The sequence below is a fragment of the Diabrotica virgifera genome, chromosome 10, assembly GCF_917563875.1.
Source record: "Diabrotica virgifera virgifera chromosome 10, PGI_DIABVI_V3a".
NCBI lineage: Eukaryota > Metazoa > Arthropoda > Insecta > Coleoptera > Chrysomelidae > Diabrotica > Diabrotica virgifera.
The window spans coordinates 110,071,903-110,094,777 of record NC_065452.1 but is presented as its reverse complement, the minus strand read 5'-3'; the positions used below and the strand labels follow the sequence as shown (position 1 = coordinate 110,094,777).

General features: G+C 35.3%; 1 protein-coding gene across 1 annotated transcript in view; it reads left to right on the top strand.

Moving 5' to 3' along the window:
* Positions 1–21,624, top strand: part of LOC126893315 (actin-like protein 6B) — a 61,813-nt gene extending 40,189 nt beyond the window's left edge. Inside the window, exon 7 of the mRNA XM_050663356.1 lies at positions 20,124–21,624. Coding sequence (XP_050519313.1) covers positions 20,124–20,291 — 168 coding nt within the window. The 3' untranslated portion in view covers positions 20,292–21,624. The remainder of the gene's footprint in view (positions 1–20,123) is intronic.
* Positions 21,625–22,875: the final 1,251 nt, after the last annotated feature.

The following is a 22,875-nucleotide window of genomic DNA, read 5'->3' as shown; positions in this document are numbered from 1 at the left end:
GTTCAGGAGAAATACACATGTGCATTTTGTACAAAAGAATCTCGTCTTCTTAGTGCATCCAAGAGGTTTAGGCAACGCGATAAGAATTTCTATTGCTGACAGAGCATATTGGCAAATGGTCATTACTGGTTTTTCTTACATCTATAGGCAGTTACTGGAAAACTGTAGACTTTTTACAGGAATTATGGGCACTTCATCTTCAGATGTCTCTGGTTATCTTGGAATAGACGCACTAGCTTGTCTCCCACTTGCAGGCTTTAAGCTAATACCACCTAAAGCTAGTGACCTTCCAACATACATCTTAAATTCCTGTAAATCCATTTCCTTTGATCATTATCGCTATCTTCACTGACTAAAAAATCGTTATCTGTCAAAATAGCCTCCAATTCACGTTCCATCAATATCCTTTTACTATTTGTAACTAAACTTAAAAAACGTGAGTATGGTAACATATTTTGCTAAGTCCCAATGTCCAAAATGCTGGACAAAAAGTTTAGCGGATCCCTGACGTGTCCAGTTGTAATTATTTTCAAATATATTAATGTGATATTCAAAGATCGGTGTGCTCAAAGCACTTGATTAGATAATTAACTAATTAATTAAATTTAATTTTAATGATGCACTTATGATTTAATCACACTATTTAATGCTCTAATCTCAGGGTTTTATATTCTCGTGCTTCAATATCTCCTTTGCTTTACATATGATAAATAAGGTCAAAGATTAACGGAATAAAACACATATATGGTACAAAAGCATCTATTGAAATAAATTCACCCTCAAAATATCCTCTAAAAATAATATCTCCTATTCTGATTATTGAAATAACCCTACCACTATCTAAAGTACTTATTGAAATTTGCGTTATGAATAATTCTACAAAAAAAATAAAACTGTCTCTCGGATGATGAGTTGTCCAAATTCTTGTCTCTGGTCGCCTACAATTTACTCTTAGCAGCCCCCTATGTAGTCAGCAATCTCGCAACAAATTATTGCAAGCCTATTGTCATTAATGACCCCCTACAGATGCACGTATCTTTCAAAAAACAATGCTAGCCTTTTCTCCTCTCGATAAACTGAATCTATTTCTCGTTCCGGCATGCAACGGTGACTCTTGGAATATAAGTAGAACAATATAACTTACAATGCTTTACGTGATGAGCTTCCGTCAGGACACTTATTTCAACAAACTCACAACTATTCACTTATCTGCCTTACTACTTCAGGAGACTCTTAGAGATCACCACTAGTCGACTTAACGATCATTTAACAACTGACTCTTCTTCCACCCTCTAACATTTCGCTAAACTCCCATTCTTCATACCTAGCCCCTCCTTTTTCCTTCTTCACCAATCCGAGTTCCTCAATTTTATCCCCATCTAGCTTTCAGATAACAAACACCAATTTTCCCTACCATTAGAAATTTCCTAAAACTAATTACATGCCAATCGGTTTTTTTTTCCTTTCTTAATATCTAAACAAAGATTACATTCATTTAAATTTCTAAATACAATTATTCCCTCGCCGCAAAAGTCCATTTGGGAAACCCGGTCTCATTGTCCAAACACATAACCACTTTCTTATCATACTAACTGTACAAAGAAAATACTTAATCCCTATTTAAATTTTGTTTACCTACGGCCATCCAAAGATAATTGACTTTCATTTCTTCGAAATGAATTTTGGTATATTTTTATTATATGTTTTAACTTTTCTAAAATATTAAGATCGAAACCATATTAATTCAAATTTTACATATCTTAACAACTCCCCGCCATTTGATTTGCCGAAAAAATTCTGTTATTTATTTAAATGACACAAGTTTTTTTTTAGGATCAAATTATTCCATTATGTTACCAAACTCTACTCATGATACTTATAAATGTCGTGAATGTTAAAAATACCCCGTATCTTGCCTGTCTCTATATGCGCTAATTCATAACTATTTACCCCATTTTCCGTATTGACCCTATATGGACCTTCAAATACCGGCATCAATTTAGCACAAATACCATTTTGTAAATTGGACACCCTCAGTGCCCTCACTAAAACTTTATCCCCTTTCTGGAATGTAACCGGCCTTCTTCTTCGGGTCCTCTCTTGCCTTTGGAGATATTTCTCTCCACTTCGTCTCAATCTTCGTTGAACCACCTCGATCACTTCTTCGTATTGTCTGGGGGCGGTGTCTTCCCACGGTCTCGTAGGCATTGTTCCTTTCATTACATATAAAGGCGTCTCCTTGGTAACCGTATTTGGTGCACAGTTCAAATACGTCTCTATTTCAAACACTTTTCTGTCCCAATGTCGATGATGTTCTTCCGCAGCAATTCTTAGAAATTTTGTGACTTCTTGTATAAAACGCTCTGATGGGTTGCTCTGTGGATGTCGGATGCTTACAAATTTTGTATTTATGCCTCTCTCTCTTAATTCCCCTTTAAAACGGTCATTCCTAAAGTATGTCGCATTGTCCAACAAAATATTGTCTGGTCTTCCCACTGTTTCGATAAAATCGTCTATCTTCCGAAGTATTTCAGCTCCTTTCGTGGTTCTACATGGGTACAGTTTTAAATACTTTGAGAAAACATCCACCATAACTAATATGTGTTTATTCCTCTGTGTTGTTGTTATTAAATCGCTCAACATATCAATGGCGACAATATCCAGTTTCTTCCGAGCTATGACGTTTTTTGTGATGTTTTCGTTTTTGAAATTCTTACTTTTACACTTTTGGCATGTCTCGCAATTTCGAGTCATCTCTTTGGCTATTGTATAGTCCTGTCGACAAATGTAGTTCTCCCTGAACATAAGCCACACCTTCCTGCTTCCAATGTGTCCGTTGTCACAGTGTAATTTTGCTAAAACTTCTTTTGCCATCTGTTCCGTGATTACATATAGTTCTTTACCATCGACCCTCTTAAAATATAAGTTATCTTCTTGTTCGGCCCTTTGCTTTTCTCTTTCATCCAGTTGTTCCTGATTTTCCCTGATCTGAGCCAAAGAAAATAAGCCTGCTTCTTCTCTCATTATGTTCATGCCAACGTGGAGAGTTTTGTGGTCCTCTTTGCGGAATTGTTCATCTCTCGTCAACGCATCAGCCAAGATATTGTCAGTTCCTTTGATATATTTAAATTCAAAATCATACTCTTGAAGTAAAAGAATGCCCCTATGAATTCTATTATTTACCAGCCTATTTTTCATTATATGTACCAAAGCTGCATGGTCTGTTTCAACGGTGAATTTTGCCCCTAGTAGGTAAAACCGTAATTTATTTACACAAAATAACACACTGGCGAACTCTAATTCAGTAACGCTGTACTTTCTCTCATATGTTTTGGTTACACGGGAGACAAAACAGATTGGCACCTCTACATCGTCTTGGATCTGTGATAACACCCCTGCGAATTTTGTTATGGAAGCATCGGTCCGGAGAATGAAAGGTTGATCATATCTTGGGTGGTGTACTCTTACAGCTGTGGAGAAAGCTCCTTTTAAATTTTTGAAAGCCATTTCTTGTTCCGTTCCCCATTTCCACCTAACATTTTTCTTAAGTAATGCTATCAACGGTATTTCTTTTGTGCTGATGTCTGGTATTAGTTTTTTGAAATAGTTTACCATTCCCAAAAATCCCCGCAATGTTTTTAAATTGGTTGGCCTAGCGTAGTTATTTATAATTTCGATTCTATCTTCTGCAAGACTAATCCCTTTTGTGTCTAATTTGAATCCTAAATACAGTATTTCCTTTTGGAAAAACTGACACTTTTGAATATTTAATTTCAATCCCGCTTGATCCAGTTCTTCTAGCACAGTGTGAATATGTCGTAGATGGCTTGTTATATCCGGTGAGAAAATTAATAAATCATCTATGTAATGTACAACAAATTCTTCATGCCTATTTAAGATTGTGTTCAATGCGCGAACCAAAGCAGCGCATGCACTCTGTAGGCCAAATGGTACCACCCTAAATCGGTATACCACTCCGTCGATCGAAAAAGCGGTATAATTTCGACATTTCTCTGCCAAAGGTATTAACCAAAAACTATGTTTCAAATCGATTTTGGAAAAAATGTGTGACCCTGTGATTCGTCCAAATATGGCTTCGATGTTCAAAGGCGCTTCGTATTGCGCGATTGTGTGTGAATTAATGTTTCTTGCATCTAAACATAATCGCAAATCACCACTCGATTTTTTAACGCATACTATCGGGTTGATATATGGAGAGTCACATCTTTCTATCACCTTGTCTTCGATCATTTTTTCAATTTCCTGTCCGACGCTTTGCCTGTATTTATACGGGATTGGATATGTCTTGGATTTAAAATTTTCTAAGTTTTTAACTTTAAAAGAATGTTCATAATTTTTAGCCACTCGGCTTTCTTCATTAATCAAATCTCCATAATTTTCTAGAATCTTCTCTACTTCCTCTACTTCCACATTTTAATTTTCTTTCATCCTCATTTTGTTCGCATGTGTTCACTGTCCATAATATTTCTTCATAAAATTCTGGATTCTCGTCCATTATTGCCATTTCTTCTCTGTCCTCATCCTTTATTTCTTCTTCTGTTTTTTTTTTATCTTCAATTTCCATTTGGTATCCCGAGCACCATGTTTCTACTGCTTTCATTTCTCTTATGAGAACTTCCTTTTCTTCCTGCTTCCTTTCTGTTTTATCGTCGATTGCCGACAATTCTTCCGTATCTTCGATTTCCTGTCTTTCTCTTGTATCCACCGTGTTTTCCTTCTTTCTTTTTGAACTCTTCTTCTTTTTCTTCCTTCTTTTTTTTTCTGGTTGATTTTTTTCTTGTACTTTCGGTTTTTCCTCTACAGTCATATTGATTTCTTTATGTTTTTCCTGTTCATTTATCTTTTCAACAATTATTTTCCTCTCTATTTCCGTTTCTTCTTCTATGTTGTCTGGTTCTGCTCTGATTTCCAGTTTATTCTCCGAAAAATTTATGGTGATGTGTTTTTCACTCAATTCATCAATTCCCGCTATCATATCATGGTTTTATTTTTTATTTAGCGTATGGCTTAAGTATATCACAGAATATAGTTAGATTTATGCATTATACAATGCATCACAAACAGATGTCCAATTTTTTTATATATTCGATTGACCCTTCGGTTGCCATTACAAAGTCTATAGGGTCGCCTGTGTATGCTCTGCGTGGGCAGTCCTGAACAATGTGACTGATCGTCTGTCTTGCAGCGCCGCAGTCACAAGAAGGCGAGGGGAGTTTACCCCATATGTGGAGGGAGTCGGCGCATCTTCCACAGTTTGTTCGAATTCGATTAAGGGCTGCCCAAATCTTACGGGGACGTTCAAATTCGCCAGGTTTCCCTATGATGTCCGGTAGACTATGGTAATGCGGATCTGTCCTACTTTCCCAATCTTCTCTCCATCGGGTATTTAAGTCAAAGTTGGATTGCTGCAGCGCTTGAGCAGATTGTAGAGGGGGTAACCTGGATCGGAGACGGTTTCCAAGAATATCGGGGATGTCGTTGTGAACTAGAAGCTGGCGACTGTCCATTATTTTGTTATATTCTTTAACCAATGCATGTTCGCGGCGTAGGTTGGGTGGTGCTATATTACTAAGGGTAGGTAGCCACATTGTAGGGGTGGGCTTAATTGTGCCTGTTATCATACGCATAGTACGGTTTAGTTGGGTGTCGACCAGGTGGGTATGCCTGCTATTTAGCCACACTGGAGCACAGTATTCTGCCACCGGATATATCAGGCCAAGAGCAGAGGATCTTAATGTTGATGCTGTGGACCCCCATGTAGTGCCGCAGAGTCTCTGTATTATATTGTTGCGTGTTTTCAATTTTGCTGCTGTTTTCGTCAGGTGTTCTCTGAATGTGAGCGTTCTGTCTAGAGTAACCCCAAGGTATTTCGGGTATTTATTGTGTTTTAACAGCTTGTTATTAAAATACACTCGCAATTCTCTGTTTGCCAACTTGTTGTTTAGATGAAAAGCTGATACTTCAGTTTTTGTAGTACTTGGCTGTAGTCTCCATTTCTTAAGGTATTCGCTGAGGATGGATAAGTCATTCGTGAGAGTGATTTCTGTAGTTTCTAAAGATTGGTGGCTTGTTGCAAGGGTCCAGTCGTCAGCATATCCAAACTTCCGAGATTCGGTTTCAGGCATGTCAGCAATATAGAGGCTGAAAAGTAAAGGGGCAAGGACAGAACCCTGTGGAAGACCATTGTTAAGTTTCATCTGTCTACTCGTCTCCTTTCCCATTATAACCTGGAAGGCTCTGTTGGTCAGCATGTTGTCAATGAGGTTAATTATCTTTCTGCAGGGGATAATGCGGGCCAGTTTATATATTAATCCCTGTCTCCAAACAGTATCATATGCTGCTGTTAGATCTATAAATACTGTTGCTGTCTTTTGTTTCTTTTGAAAACTAGCTTCTATAAAAGTTGTTAATGACAGCACTTGGTCCGTACAGCTTCGATGAGGGCGGAAGCCAGCTTGTTCAATGGGGACATTTTCTAGTATCCTGTGACTAATTCTGTTGAGGAGAAGCTTTTCTAATAGTTTATATACCATGCTGAGTAGAGCTATGGGGCGGTAGTTTTCTGGCTTATCGTTTGATTTGCCCGGTTTCGGAATTGCAATTATCTTTGTTCGTTTAAGTGAGAAAGGAATGTTACCTGACTGAAGTATATCATTAAAGAACATTGCAAGCCACTGTTTCGTGTATGCACCACTGTGTATCAAGAACTCTGGATGGATACCATCAAACCCAGGTGCTTTACCTGATTTCATTTCTTTCAGCGCATGTGTGATTTCAGAAATAAGTATTCTTGCTGAATATTCGGAGTTCGTTCTGTTCATTTGTTTTAATGCCCTTAAGTCTCTTTTCACGTTGGTAGTATGTGTTCGATCTCGTGGAGCTCTGGATAGAGATACTATATGGGAGGCAACCTTGTTAGGAGACATTTTAGACTCTCTGGATTCCAGCTGGTTAGCTCCTCCAATTTTCCGCAACAAGGACCATGCCTGCCGGCTTGATTTTTTGAAGTCAAGGTTTTCGACAGTCTTTATCCATTTTTGGCGTCTAGCTGTATCGATGTTGTGTAAAAGCTCATCGGCTATTTCTCGGTCACCACTTTCGAGAAACTTCGTGTATAAGTCTTCACATGTTTCAGTCCATCCAGGCACATATTCTTTGCGATACCCCCTAGGGATGGTTTTCTTGGCAGTGCTTATTACTGCGCCCACAAACCTCTCATAATGTTTGCTGGTTGGAGGGACCCAGCTCAAGGTCCGGTCTAGTTGTTCAGAGAATTTCTTCCAGTTTGCTTTTCTAAGATTCCACCTGGGTCGAGGATATGATCTAATTATTGGAATTGATATTCCGATGGTGATAAGCACCGGACGATGTTGAGTATGTGGGAAGTCTGCAAGGACACTTCTCGCAGTTGTTAGTGGTCTGTCATTGGTATCTTTTGAGACAAAACATAGGTCTGGGTTATATTCTTTTCTCCATGCAGCTGATTTAAATGTTCCTCTGTCTTTGGCATCAAAAACTAGGTATGTGTTTTGCTCTTCGGACCATTCTACTAGTGCCTCCCCATTTTCATCATTCGTGGTGTACTTCCACATTTCGTGGTGGCTGTTGAAGTCGCCGATGTATATAGTAGGATGTGGATGAGTCTTTAGCACTTCTGGGTTCCATGTAGTGGCTGGAGGTTTGTATATGTTAACTACGGTAATATCTCCAATCTTGGTGACTACTTCATGTATATTATTTTCATTGGAAGCAGAAAGTAGGAAACCATTTTCTATATTGCAGCGAATGTAGGTTGCGACGCCGTAATGTTTATCATAGGTGGCTCCCAGTAAATCGTAGCCAGGTATCTTTCCCCTTAAATCAAGCTGGACTTTGTCTTCAGTATGGGTCTCTTGTATGGCAACCAGGTCAATGTCGTTATCGTGTAGGATTTTTTGCAACACTTGGCATTTTGCCTGGCTTATGCCCTCGATGTTAAGGTGACAGACTCGGATACACGGTCCGAGATCTCTAGTCAGTTGGTTCTGAGAAGAACCTTTATTTGTTCCCATCGTATGTTTACGTATAGATAAGATTTCTGTTTGTGATCTGTGATGTTGGCAGGATATTGTTTTTGTTTTTCGTTCGTCTGCCGCCAAATTTTTACTAGTTCATTTAGCGTTACCCAGGGTGCACCACATGGAGGCGAACTAGCATTACACCCCATATCATGGTTTAAATCTTCGATCACCACACATTGCATAATATAGTATTTGTCTCCCACTCTGATCCGCACTCCCAAACCTTCATTTACTGTCGTCAATTTTTTGTTGTTTGCACCCACTAAAACAACCCTAGGAATTTTGTACACAAATCTGTCCAAATTTAATTCTTTTACTAGTTTCTTATTGATTAACGATATCTCCGATCCAGAATCAATCAAAATTTTAATCGCTTTATGTTTTATAAATGCATCTAAGAATATTAAATTGGAATTAGAACTTTGTCTTTCATTTCCCGCCAACTGTATAAACTCTCTCGGATGACAAAATATACCGGAGAGTTGTTTATGTTTGTTCAGTGGATGCTTTATTGAAAATCCTGTCTGGATTCATTGCATATATCTTCTTCCTCGTTTTCTATTGTTACATGATTCATCTCCCTTCTATTTTGTCGTTGGAAATTCTGATTGTTTCTACCGTCCCTTTGTTCGTTCGTATTCCTAGTCGGAGGATTTTGTGCATCTCTGTTTCTGTTGTGATTTTCATATGTTCTATTTTTTGCGTGATTCCTGTTATCATAATTTTGTTGTCTATTGTAATTTTGGTATTCTCTCGGCCTATCTTCGTTTGTTGATTGGGCATGTCGGTTTCTCTGGTCATAATTTGATTGATACCTTCTTGCCGGTCCATTATATTGTTCATGTTGTCTTCTGTTTCGCATTTCTCTTCGTTTTGCTTCCCTTACTTGAAGGAATTGGCACAAACTATCAATATCTTGATAGTTTCTCAAAATCACGTGGTCCTCCAGCGTTTCTTCGAAATGTCTGCTTATCATTTCTACCAGTTGTTCGGTAGAGTATTTGTAGTCTAGATATTTGGAATTGTTATATATCTGCAAAGCATATCTTTCCTCCGATATTCCCATTTTCTCGTGATATCTTCCATTCTGTAGCTCTTGGTTGATTTCCCTCTGTTTAACTTTCCCCCAGAAATAGTTGAGAAATTTATTTTCGAAATCTGTCCAATTTTCAAACTCATCTTCTTTACTTTCATACCATAACGCTGCTCCTTCTTTCAGATGGTTTCTAATTGTTTCTTTGCAGTCGTCAAAATATCTAATATGTTGCAATTTGGTTCTCAAATTTTTAACAAATGGTACTGGGTGTGTTTTTCTAATATCCCCGCCAAATTGTATTTTCGCGTCGCTTGTACCATGGATAATCATTTCCCTTCTTTCTCCACAATTCTGTTGATTCTTGAGTTCCGCAATTTGTTTTTCGTTTTGCTTAAATTTTTCTTCTATTTCTCGCCTGTCTTCTTGTATTGCATTTTCAAATTTGCTTTCTAACTGTTCTAATTCCATCTTCTGCACATTCTTAATATCCTTCATTTTAGTTTCTATTTCTTCTCGTTGCATCTCCAGTTTCCTTTCTGTTTCTTCTCTAACTTTTTCTAAACAGGCTTTCATTTCATTTTCATATTTTTCCAAACGCTTTTTCAATTTGCCATCATTCTCTTCCAATTTCTGTTCTATTCTCTGTGATATTTCTCTTTGTGTTTCTTCCATGGCTCGTTTTGATTCCTGTTGATTTTCTTGCATTGTCCTTTTTGTTTCCTGTTGATTTCTATCCATTTGTTGTGACTGGAGTTGCATCAGTTGCAATAGTTTCTCTATTCCTGTTAATTCCTGTTCTTTTCTCTCCATAATCGTTGTATCTCCTTCATTATCCAATCCTTCTTCAACAATTTTTTCCTCTTCTCTGTTTTCTTGCATTTTGCTTTGCCTCCTTGTGGTCGACATGTTGTTTCTTTTCGTTACTGTTTTCTTTGTCCCCGCCAAATGTGAAATTTTACAACACTCTATAAGTTGCAGAACACGACAAATATTTCTCCCCAAATTTAATAAATTTTCGCCACAAATATCAAATATGCAATCAGTAAATTTCAAAATAAATATCAAATGTACGATTGGTAAAAAAAAATCAAATAATTCAATGGCAGTAAATATCCAATACCTACGATCAATCCATAAATCAAAATTATTTTTACACCTGGAAAAATTGTCAAATTATCTCTGGATCACCTGTAGTTATTCCTTATCTCTTTCCCTACCATCAAATGCAAAGCTGCGATATTTTTAAGCCACCACGTTCTGGGCTCCAGTTAATGTGATATTCAAAGATCGGTGTGCTCAAAGCACTTGATTAGATAATTAACTAATTAATTAAATTTAATTTTAATGATGCACTTATGATTTAATCACACTATTTAATGCTCTAATCTCAGGGTTTTATATTCTCGTGCTTCAATATCTCCTTTGCTTTACATATGATAAATAAGGTCAAAGATTAACGGAATAAAACACATATATGGTACAAAAGCATCTATTGAAATAAATTCACCCTCAAAATATCCTCTAAAAATAATATCTCCTATTCTGATTATTGAAATAACCCTACCACTATCTAAAGTACTTATTGAAATTTGCGTTATGAATAATTCTACAAAAAAAATAAAACTGTCTCTCGGATGATGAGTTGTCCAAATTCTTGTCTCTGGTCGCCTACAATTTACTCTTAGCAGCCCCCTATGTAGTCAGCAATCTCGCAACAAATTATTGCAAGCCTATTGTCATTAATGACCCCCTACAGATGCACGTATCTTTCAAAAAACAATGATAGCCTTTTCTCCTCTCGATAAACTGAATCTATTTCTCGTTCCGGCATGCAACGGTGACTCTTGGAATATAAGTAGAACAATATAACTTACAATGCTTTACGTGATGAGCTTCCGTCAGGACACTTATTTCAACAAACTCACAACTATTCACTTATCTGCCTTACTACTTCAGGAGACTCTTAGAGATCACCACTAGTCGACTTAACGATCATTTAACAACTGACTCTTCTTCCACCCTCTAACATTTCGCTAAACTCCCATTCTTCATACCTAGCCCCTCCTTTTTCCTTCTTCACCAATCCGAGTTCCTCAATTTTATCCCCATCTACCTTTCAGATAACAAACACCAATTTTCCCTACCATTAGAAATTTCCTAAAACTAATTACATGCCAATCGGTTTTTTTTTCCTTTCTTAATATCTAAACAAAGATTACATTCATTTAAATTTCTAAATACAATTATTCCCTCGCCGCAAAAGTCCATTTGGGAAACCCGGTCTCATTGTCCAAACACATAACCACTTTCTTATCATACTAACTGTACAAAGAAAATACTTAATCCCTATTTAAATTTTGTTTACCTACGGCCATCCAAAGATAATTGACTTTCATTTCTTCGAAATGAATTTTGGTATATTTTTATTATATGTTTTAACTTTTCTAAAATATTAAGATCGAAACCATATTAATTCAAATTTTACATATCTTAACAATATATTTAAAACAAATACGTCCAGTCATCAAGTAACATACATTAAAAACAATCAATATTGTAATGTACAGAAAAACACTACAACTTACTGTATTTTTGTGGAGCCATCATCATAACTTAAAAAATTTCACCACATGTAACAACAAACTACCGAGGTAGACGCTATTGTCAAATTTTTCAAACGAGTAAATTTGACTGATAAATAGGAAGTTCAATATGCTGTAATATAGGACGCAGCGATGCCCAACCCGAATAGTCACCGTGTAATAAATTAGTAAACATTGTCCAGCTGGCTGGACCTATGGACTTAGGAGGTTATAATATAACATACATTTAATGTAACCGATTGGCTATTGACTAAAAGACCGAAAACCGGTCTATTTGGAATAACCGGACATTTGGAATAACCGATTTTTTTGACCGGTTATAACCGCCAGGTTAAACCGTAGGTGAAAAAAACCGGTGATTTGTCAACAACCGCATCCCTAATATAGAAACTTCTTCAGATTACGCTTAAACGGCCTTAGTCATTGCTCTGAAGTAGTCTCATGGTGGCACTTGTTGGTCAGTGTGCCAGTGTTTCGGCCAGGAGTGCAAAAACGCGGCACCCATCGCGCCGACAGCTTTCTCATGCCCAAAATTTCATGCACGATATGACTCACGCAATCTTTTGAGATGTCTACTGTCTCAGCTATCTCGCGAATCTCCATGTGACGGTCTGCCAATAGACGATCTTGGTTTTTTTTCCTATCCAGGTGGCACGACACGACACCTGGACGTGACTTATCAAAAATTGACGTGTGGCCACGTTGAAACTGGATAAACCAATTTTTGTCGGTCGCCATCGAAGGAGAAGAGTCACCGTACATAGCATTTAAGCGTTCCTTGATTTCACTGTGCGGTTCCCCTTCCAAAAACAACAATCGAATCACCGGCCGATATTGCTCTTGTTCTAATTTGTTCTAATTTATTTATTATTTATTAAGCTCAACAGGCCTTGAAGACCTAGGACTGAAAGATTTAATTTTTTTTCGTACAATTACTATTACATTATATATTTATAACACTATATTCTATACTACTATACTATATACAATAAAACATTCATTTATATAAAACACTTAATATTCCCTATAGTCTTTCCATACATTTCTTGACCACTTCCTTCCATTGTTTTCTGTCCAAAGCTTTTTCTTTCCAGTTCACAATATTACTCTTTTGTAAGTCTTCATATATGCTCTCTATCCATCTCCTTCTTGGTCTACCTATTCTTTTTTGGATTGGCTTACGTGATAGTACCATTTTTGGCATTCTTTCCCTTCCCATTCTTTCAATGTGTCCTAAATATCGGATTCTCTGTGCTTTAATTGCCGTCGTTATTTTTGGTTCGTATAGAGTTCTTCAAGTTCCTTATTATTTCTTCTTCTCCATTGAACATCTATTTTCACGCCTCCATATATTGCTCTTTGTATTTTTCGTTCCCATCTTTCTAAAAGGTCTATTTCTGATTTTTTAAGCACCCGTGTTTCACATGCATATGTAGCTGTAGGTCTGATGACGGTTTTGTAGATTCTTATTTTTGTTTTTCTTGGGACACATTTTGATTTCATTAATGATCGCAGTGCCCCATACTTTTTGTTTCCTTTTGCTATTCTTGCTTTTATCTCGCCTTCCCCATGTCCCTTTTCATCTATTTTTACACCCAGATAAGTAAATTCTGAAACTCTTAAACGAGCATGAATTTTCTCCTTCTATCTCCAATGTGAAATTGTCCTCTTTTTCTTTATCTGTTTCTCCCATTATCATGTATTTTGTCTTTTCCATATTTATGAGGAGATCAAACTTTTTTGCTTCTTTTATTATATTTCTCATTAATTTTTTTAGCTCTGTCTTACTTGTCGTTAATAGTGTTAGATCGTCTGCGAATGCTATACATTGATGACCATTTTTAAAAATCGTTTCCTGTGTGTTTATTTTACTTTTTCTAATTATTCCTTCCAGTATTACATTAAAAAGAGTCGTTGATAGTGGGTCTCCTTGTCTTAAACCTTCCTTTGTTTCAAAATTATTTGATTTATGCCCCTTCCAGGCTATTTCGTTTGTGGTGTTATCCATAGTCATTTTTACCATCCTGACGATTTTACTTGGTATGCCCATCTCTTTCATTAATTCGTACATTTGTTGCCGCTTTACCGTATCGTAGGCCTGTTTAAAGTCAACGAACAGAACGTATACTGCTATTTTATGTTCGTAGCACGTAGTCTGAATTTCTTTTAATGCAAATATTTGGTCTGTCGTCGACCTATTGCCTCTAAATCCTGCCTGATATTCGCCCAATATCTTTTCCGTGTATTGATTTAGCTTTTTTCTTATGATGTTTGTCAAGATTTTGTAAATGACTTCTAACAGCGCGATACCTCTATAATTTTCACATCTCATTGTGTCACCTTTTTTATGTATGGGGCATATCCTTGCTATGGCCCACTCTCCTGGCATTCTTTCTGTTTCCCATACGCTTTTTATCAGGTTATGTAATTCTTTGTGTAGTCTTTTTCCTCCTGCCTTTATCATTTCCGCCGACATTTCTGATATTCCTGGGCTTTTATTGTTTTTTAGTCCCCTTATTTCATTTTCTATTTCTTCCCTCGTAGGTGTTTCTATTACTCTATGGTCATCTTCAATTTCCTGAATTGTTCCCCCTTCTTCTTCGTTTTTATTTAGAAGATGTGTAAAGTAATTTTGCCAATTTCTCATTATTTCCCCTGGTTCATTTATTAATATTCCTTCCTCATTTTTCATATTATATGGGTTAGGTTTCTTATATCCTCTTTCCATTTTTCTTGTTTCCTGGTAAAAGGATCTTATTTCCTTTTTTTTGGAATTTCTCCTCTATCACTTTGAGTTTTTCTTCGTTGTATTTTCTTTTTTTATTTCTGCATGTTCTCTTCATCATTCTCCTCAATTCTCTATATTGTTGTGTGCTAATATCACTATTATGTGTTAGGATTTTTATTCTTATTTTTCTAATTTCTTCTGCTCTTTTCTGACATTCCTCATCATACAATTCTTTTGCTTTTTGTTTTCTATTAGCTTTAATTAATGTTTCTTTACTGGCGTTTAAAACTACTTCTTTTATGCTTTCCCACTTTTCTTCGGGTATTGTGTTTCTGGTTCTTCGTTTAGTCTGTTGGATATTCATTCTTCGTACTTCTTCTGTGTCGTACTATCTTTTAGTAATGCTGTGTTGAATTGTTTTTTGATTTCTCTATCCGTTTGATTGTCTTTCTTTATATTCGCATTCATTTTATAACCTCTTACCAAAAAGTGATCTGAGTCACATTCCGCTCCTCTCATGCTTTTTATATTTATTATATTTTGGGCGTGCTTCCTCTCTATTAATATGTGGTCTATTTGATTTATTGTCTTTTTATCCGGGGAAATCCATGTTCCTTTATATATATCTTTTTTGTGTTGTTGTGTGCTTTTTATAACCATTTGTCTTTCCGATGCAAAACCTATAATTCTTTGACCGTTATCATTTGATATATCGTGTTTACTGTATTTTCCTGTTACATTTTCATATATATCCTCTTTTCCCACTTTAGCATTGCAGTCTCTCATTACTATTTTGATATCAAATCCTGGTAATTTGTCATATTCTCTCTCTAGTTGTTCATAGTATGCATCTTTATCTTCTTCTGTGGCGTCTTCTGTTGGTGCATGTACATTTATTATGCTTATGTTTCGTTGGTTCCCTTTTAACCTGATTGTGCACATTCTATATGATATCGGCTTGAAATTCATCACTCTGGTTTTCCAGTTTTTCTGTATGATAAAGCCTGTTCCTAACATTCTGTTATTCCCCCCACTTTTAAAAAAATACTATATCCTCTATTTCTACTATTTCTGTGTCTAACTGTTTTGTTTCTTGTAAAGCTAATATGTCTATTTTATATTTTTTATTTCTCTGATTAATTCTTTAAGTTTTCCTGTTTCATAAGTACCTCTCTTACGTTCCATGTTCCCAAGTTAGTTTTCATTTTCTTGTCTTTAATCCAAATCGTCCCCTTGTTCATTGTCGTTGTTGCTACCGTTTCCTTTCCGTCGTTTAGTTTTTTTGGTTTCCTCTTTGCTGTTCCATTTTTTCTAGTTGCTCTACGTGTTTATTCCATATCCATACATCGTCTTTTATTTTGATTCTTTGAAAGCCTACTTTGACATTTTTTCCTTGTGCTTTGGCTTCTTTAGCCCTTATTCTGATTTTTCCTTGGATCGCCCGTTCCGCTTTGTCCATATCATCGTTAATATATATCCGTTTTTCTCTAATCTCTTTCAGCTTACTTTTGTTTTTCATTACTGTCTCTTTATCCGTTCCATTAAAGAGCTCAATTAGGCAGTTTTTGTTTCCAATTTTCTTGGCATTCTTTACCTTTGTTTTAATTTTTAGGGTGTCTTGAAAAAATCTTCTACATTACTCTTTATTACATTTTGGTCTTCTGTTTTTATTTCTATTCCTTGTAGTATTATGTTATTTCGTCTTTTATCTTTTTCCATTTTATCTATTTTCATTTCCAACTCTTCCATTTTTTGTTTGGTTTCTTTGCTTTCTTGCTTCAGCTTCTCATTTTCTTGTCTCAGCTCCTTGATTTCAGCTCTGTACTCTTTTTGACCTTCTCGTAGTTCTTTAATTTCCATTGTTAACATATTTAGACCCTCTAGTATTTTTTCTGGTTTGTTATCATCGTGGTTGGGTGGCCTGTGTATTTTTTTACTTTTGTTGAATGCCCATTCTTCCGTATCACGTCCATTCTTATTTTTCAAAAGTATACTTATTTTTATTTTCTGTAGATTGTTCTTTTTATTTTAAATCCGGCAACACTGTTTAAAATTCAAGCAGAACTTCGCCTCTGGTATACTGGTTTTCTTATCTGCTTGACCACTTAGCTTTTTGTAGTGTTACAATGTTTATTATGTATTTATCAACCACAATAGTTACCTTATAAAAAACGCTGTTCTGTTTATGTTTGTCTATTTCCGCTTTTTTTGTCACAATAAAACGTCTTCACTTTTATAATTTACGTTTCGCACTTGCTTTGTATTTAAATTTCTCTACACCACGCGATATTCGGGGAAAATGCAGGAGTAAATTTAAACACTTTATTTGCGTTCCAATGCCACGTTGCCGAATCCTCTAATTTATTTGTTTGTTCTAATTTTTCTGAAATCCCCAGACACGCTCGCTTCCACGAGCGGTCAAAAGAAAATTAAGCGTAAGTCCAGACACGCGATAATTTACGGCGCCGTAATAGCAGGAATCGCTGTAAAAAGCATGGCCAGATGGGGATGTAAATTACGGCGCGTGTCGCGAGGGGTAAATACAACGTTTTGGTCGTTGATGTGGCGAGATGAGCTACAAATTTGGACCAGATCCATTTGTTTTCGACACGACCCCAAAGATGGGTCCGTTCGATGTTGCTGCGCGATATTTTACAGTTCAGTCTGGCCATCCACTACTCTCACCGTGGTGGGACCCATTTTCGCTATTCATTTTACGGCTCTTACGGCGCCGTAAATTGTCGCGTATCTGGCCTTAGCCTAAGAATCTGATTCGGCCGGGATTTTAACGTAGGCCGTCTACAAGAATGTATTATACAGTAAAACCTGTCAATAACGGCTACTAAAAATGAAAGAACATTGGCCGATATAGAAAGGTGGTCGCTATTGTCAGGATTTGTAGTCCACAAATACATAAAAGATAATTGGAACTTTGTTTATTTTATTAATGGCAGCAAATATAATTCTATACATAAACGGAAACTAATAAAACTACTTTAATATACCTACTATTATAAAACAAAATTACATTAGGTATTATACTACGAACGAAACAGATGTTAAGCTTTTTTAAAGAATTTTTCAACTCACTTTTATTGTTATATATAATATCGTGTGATAATTTGAGTTTTTACAACCCCACATTTTTCGGCCAACTTTTCTAACTTAAACCATACTTTTCACTTTCTCAGCGATTGTATTTATTTTGTCTCTCAGCGACAAACGTTTTTTCTTTTACGACATAATATGGTTATAGAACTTTAATAACCTTGTGACGACCGACCATAATTATGCAGGTTATTTAATCCCTTTGTAACCTCGGAAACCTTTTTTGGATGGTGCTAGAAAGGTCACCAGTGGAGACACTGCGACGGCAGCCAGATGGTAGGTGGAAAGCGAGTCGTGGGTTCGAAACTAGCTTTTGGAACGTGGAAGGGAGTCAATAGAAGAAATAGGTAAAGATAAGACAAGAGAAGGTAGATTAGAGAAGAGAGAGAAACAGATAAAAAGATAGATAGGTAAAATTACCTAAGATAAGAGAAGAGATACAGGGCGCTTAACTTTTTGGGGTTGCAAGGGGAAAATTAAGAAACCTTAGAAACGAAAACAGGTAGGTAAGGAAAGATAATGAGGTTCTGAGACCAAATACAAGAAAATATATAGACAGTTAATTAGTAAATATTTAGCGGTAATTTCTTATCAGGGAATTTATTATGAGTAGACAAATAAAACTAGTGAAATAAATAAAAAACAATATATTAAACACATGGCTCACCAGAAGGGCGAGTCAAAAAAAAAACACAAGAAATAAAGAGAAAACAATATACACCAATCAAAACTGCACCAACAATTAATGTGTTGTGTACAGTTAGAAATAAACAATAATTATGATAGGATAAATAAAAGTATCATATTGTAACAAAACATGCACAATTAAAAACACAGTAAAGAGAGCCTGGTTATGAATTAAAAAAACAAATCAAGCATCTATAATGAGAAATCTCTCTTTACTGGTTTAGGGCTTATCTCGAGATAACTGATATGGTAAACTTAATGATTGATAGAAAATATAAAGTACAAAGATATAATAAAATTAAATGCCAAGCATACAAAGTTAACAAACGTTTACTGTTAAAAAATCAAAAACCACCCCGCACTTGGTTTTATAAACAAAAAGCCAATCGCACAGCTATTAATGAATTAGTGAATGTTTGTACTTAGTTTTGATAATGAAAAGTTTTATTAATGAATAAAAGATTGATTCTATTGATGAAATCGCTGATGAGATTCATCGGAGGTTAGCCTTAACCACAGATGAAGATATGTTTGAGGTAGATAGCCCATAGATTGCTCTATTTTTGGAAATAGTTGTAGGTAGTATAATTAAGACACTTACAGTTACTCTGCCTCTTAATTTGCACTGAATTTACTTTAACTAGTAAGCAAGCACTGAAGTTATTTGGTAATAATCTAATCGGATGTTAGATCCAATTACAGATACGATAAGAGAGTGAATATCACTCAGATAAGATATATTGTAGATAAGGTAGATGGTAGATAAGATATACGGTACTCTAGAGACACACGTCTATACTTCCAGCCATTCAGCCGCCAAGTCTCTTTCGCAATCTTTGCGATGCTTTTTCTCTAAAAAAAGGTGGGAGTATGTCCCCTCTCAAAAAAAGTTAGATTTCTCAAAAAGAACTGACCTATTTGCCTTTTTAGGTAAAGTAACCGCACATCATACAGATACCGCAAAATGAAGTCAAAATACCTAACGGTTGTTTTCAGAAGGGAAAGTTATTCAGCCAAGAGGGCTCCTTTGAAATATAACTAAAACGGAAAGTGACCATAAAACATTGCAATACCATACTGCTTTGAATAGGATGGAATACCTAACGGAATTTTAGTAGTGAACTCCTTGGGAGGTTTATATACGAAACAGATAACAATAGCGAGAACCATATAAAATAAGGGACTTTGGGTTTATTTCCAAAACATTGTGTTTTGGTAAAGCTGTAATAAAAAAATGGTCCCGTTTATATTAATAGACTCAGTTATTTGCGTTTGTCATACCGACAACAAATTTGCCAGTACCGTTATGATAGTAAATTTAGCCAAGGGTAGTTATTTACTGAAACGGCCATAGGCGTATCCGTAATGAGTACTAGTGGTAAATTAATTATTAACTAATCGTATTATATAAAAAATGTTACACCTTTTAGGCAGATACGATAGGTAATAAATAGTAAGTATTAAGTATTTCCATCAACAATTAGACAAAAATATTGTGGCCGATAATAACAGGTAAACTTCTATGAAATGGGGTTTAAAAATATATGATTATTTGGCCACGACCGTTTTATACAGGTGGCCGTAAATACCAGGTCAATAATAAGGGTATCTACATATAATTGGTTTAGGGAATTTTGAAAATTGCCGTTATTACAGATGGCCGATTTTGACAGGTGGTCGGTAAAGATTTTACTGTACAATAAATTTCTCTTACGATAGTGGCGCCATCGGGTGGAGAGGCTAAGTACTTATGGGGCCACCCATGTAGCACTCTTTTGATTTGACCTACGAATTAACTAGATTTTAAAGTAAAGTAAATATAGCTGGCTGAAAAACTCACTTGTTAAGACTATTAAATAAAGAGCTCCCTTTATTTTCAGAGTATGCGGCTGAAAATAATCAGTGCTCCTGGAGCCTCAGAACGCAGGTTTGGAGCTTGGACTGGGGGGTCGATTCTCAGTTCATTGGGATCATTCCAACAACTATGGGTTTCCAAACAAGAGTATGATGAAAGTGGAAAAATCATTGTTCAATCTAAATGTTTGTAAATGTGTCATGGTTACTTACATTATTAAAAGTATTAGGTGCTTCCTATCTTGGAAATACTCGTATCATTGGACTGATTTGTTTAAATACTATTTTCAATAGTAATATTTGTTTTTTATGTTAAGTACTAATATGTTCGTTCTAACCTATTTAAAATTAAAGAGTATTATGCTGAAAAGTTTGAAATATCGAGCATTTAAAGAAATTCGTAAACTTTCTTTAAATAATCAATATCCAACAATTGCAGTTGTCAACTCTTTATCTTTTATGTGTTTAAATGTTTTTTGAACACGTTTATTTTATTAGCCCTACCTTCTAATATGTTCTTGTAAATTAGATTATAGTTGATTGTAAGTACGAAAATACGAAACTAAAGCCATACTAAATCTTAAAATTATAATAAAAATCCGTTCAAGACATGTAGTGATTAACAGTAAAATAATTATATGAATGTAGATATGAATTATTCTTAAGTGGTATAAATATTAGAAAACTGGCCAGTATTTGCATCACTACGTCAAGACTTTCTTCATGTTTTATCGTGATTTTTTAGTTTTATATTAACCATAATATATATTTTTGCTACGTAAAATGTCTTACGTATATTCTTTAGATTTTTAAACATTTTCAGCATGATCCTTATTAATTCAATTTTAGTTCCTCAAATAAAATTTAAATAAGTTTTCTAACATCATTCCAAATTTAGGGATTAATGTGCAATTATTTGTTTTAAATATTTTACGCTTTTACTAAATATATGTATGGGTTAATGGATCAACAGGCTTGATTCTAAGTTCATTTTTAACTAGTTAATTTTACCTATTATAATATAACATTATTATTAACTTTAACTTTTATGCCCTCCTTGTGGTTAAATTGTTATTTTTAATCCTATATCCTTCATCCTTATATACCGCTTAAGAAACAGTTCCTTATACAGTGTGGGCCAAAGAAAAGAGTCCACCCCGATATTTGGCAGTATTATATTTTAAGGAAATGAAGAAACAGGTCGATTTTTGATCTAAGGGGGACACATTTTTACGGTACATAGATCTGTCATTTGTCAACCCCCACCCTTCCACATCCCCCACTCCTTATTTTTAAATAGGGAATAGGAGTCGTATGCTAGCTTATTTGAAAGGTTATTTAATTCTTTATTTAGTAATATTAACATTGACATAATTATTTGTACAGGGTGTCCAAGAAAAATGATTTTGAATTAAATTAATTGACACAAAAAGAAGAATGTAGAGGAAAGTCGCCAATTATGGAATACCATTTTGTTTTGGGGATATAAAATAATACCTTTATAGAAATGAAAACAATTTAATGTTATGACACATCAGTCATACATTTTTATGTAGTAATTAAAAGCCTTCTATTAACTATCTTAATTAACAAAAAAAATCGAACAAAAAAACAAAATCCCAAATGATTAACCAAATATGGAATAGGTACCCATATATGGAATATAGGCATAAACCAACATATCAATAACAAAAATAGACAGAAACATCTGAGATCTAATAAATTTAAATAAGAAAATCGTGAAAAATGAAAGAAGTAGCTTAATTCACTTGCAGACATCACAGATCCATGCATGAAACTCTGGACCAGCACAATCATAATGAGCCCACTTACACTTAATCCACTATTCCATAATTAGGCACCAACGACTGTCCATATTTGGATTTGTACATTAGTTCAAACTAGTATCAACATTTTTTCAAGTCGTAATGTTTTAATTACAGAAGGTCATAAAATATCAAAATAAAGGTACTAATGATATATGCAATAGCATAACAAGTCTGTATTCATGCATAATAACCAATAATACTCGTTTAATATATTAACCTTTGAAATTTTCTGCGAGACGATAAATCAAAACGCGCCTATCAGACACGTATCGTTCGCGCATCTGACAGAGGTGTGAATACGATAATAAAGAGAGCGACTGAAATAGAGGATGGTCTTATAATGCGCTTCCAACTTATATTTTTGGAGAAATCAAAGAATTCCATATTAGGGCACTATTCCATATTTTGTTACTTTCCTCTATGTAATTTATTTAACTCAGACTACATTCTACTGTTGACAGAAAATAGAAAAAAAATGTTTATTTCATAAATAAACATTGTTTGTTGATTAAATTCAATATTCAACCTACCAAGAGGCAAATGGGTGGCAGCTTGAACATTGAAATTAAGCGAAAAGGAAGGTTTATTTATCAAAAAACTTTTTTCTGTTTTGTGACAGCAGTAGAATATATTTTAAATTAAATAAATTACATACATTCTTCTTTTTGTGTCAATTAATTTAATTCAAAATAATTTTTCTTGGACGCCCTGTACAAATAATTATGTCAATGTTAATATTACTGAATAGAGAATTGAATAACCTTTCAAATGAGCTAGCACACGATCCCTATTCCCTATGTAAAAATAAGGGGTGGGGGAAGTGGAAGGGAGGGCGTTGACAAATGACAGATTATGTACCGCAAAAATGTGTCCCCTTAGATCAAAAATCGACCTGTTTCGTCATTTCCCTAAAATCTAATAAATACTGACAAATATCGAGGTGGACTCT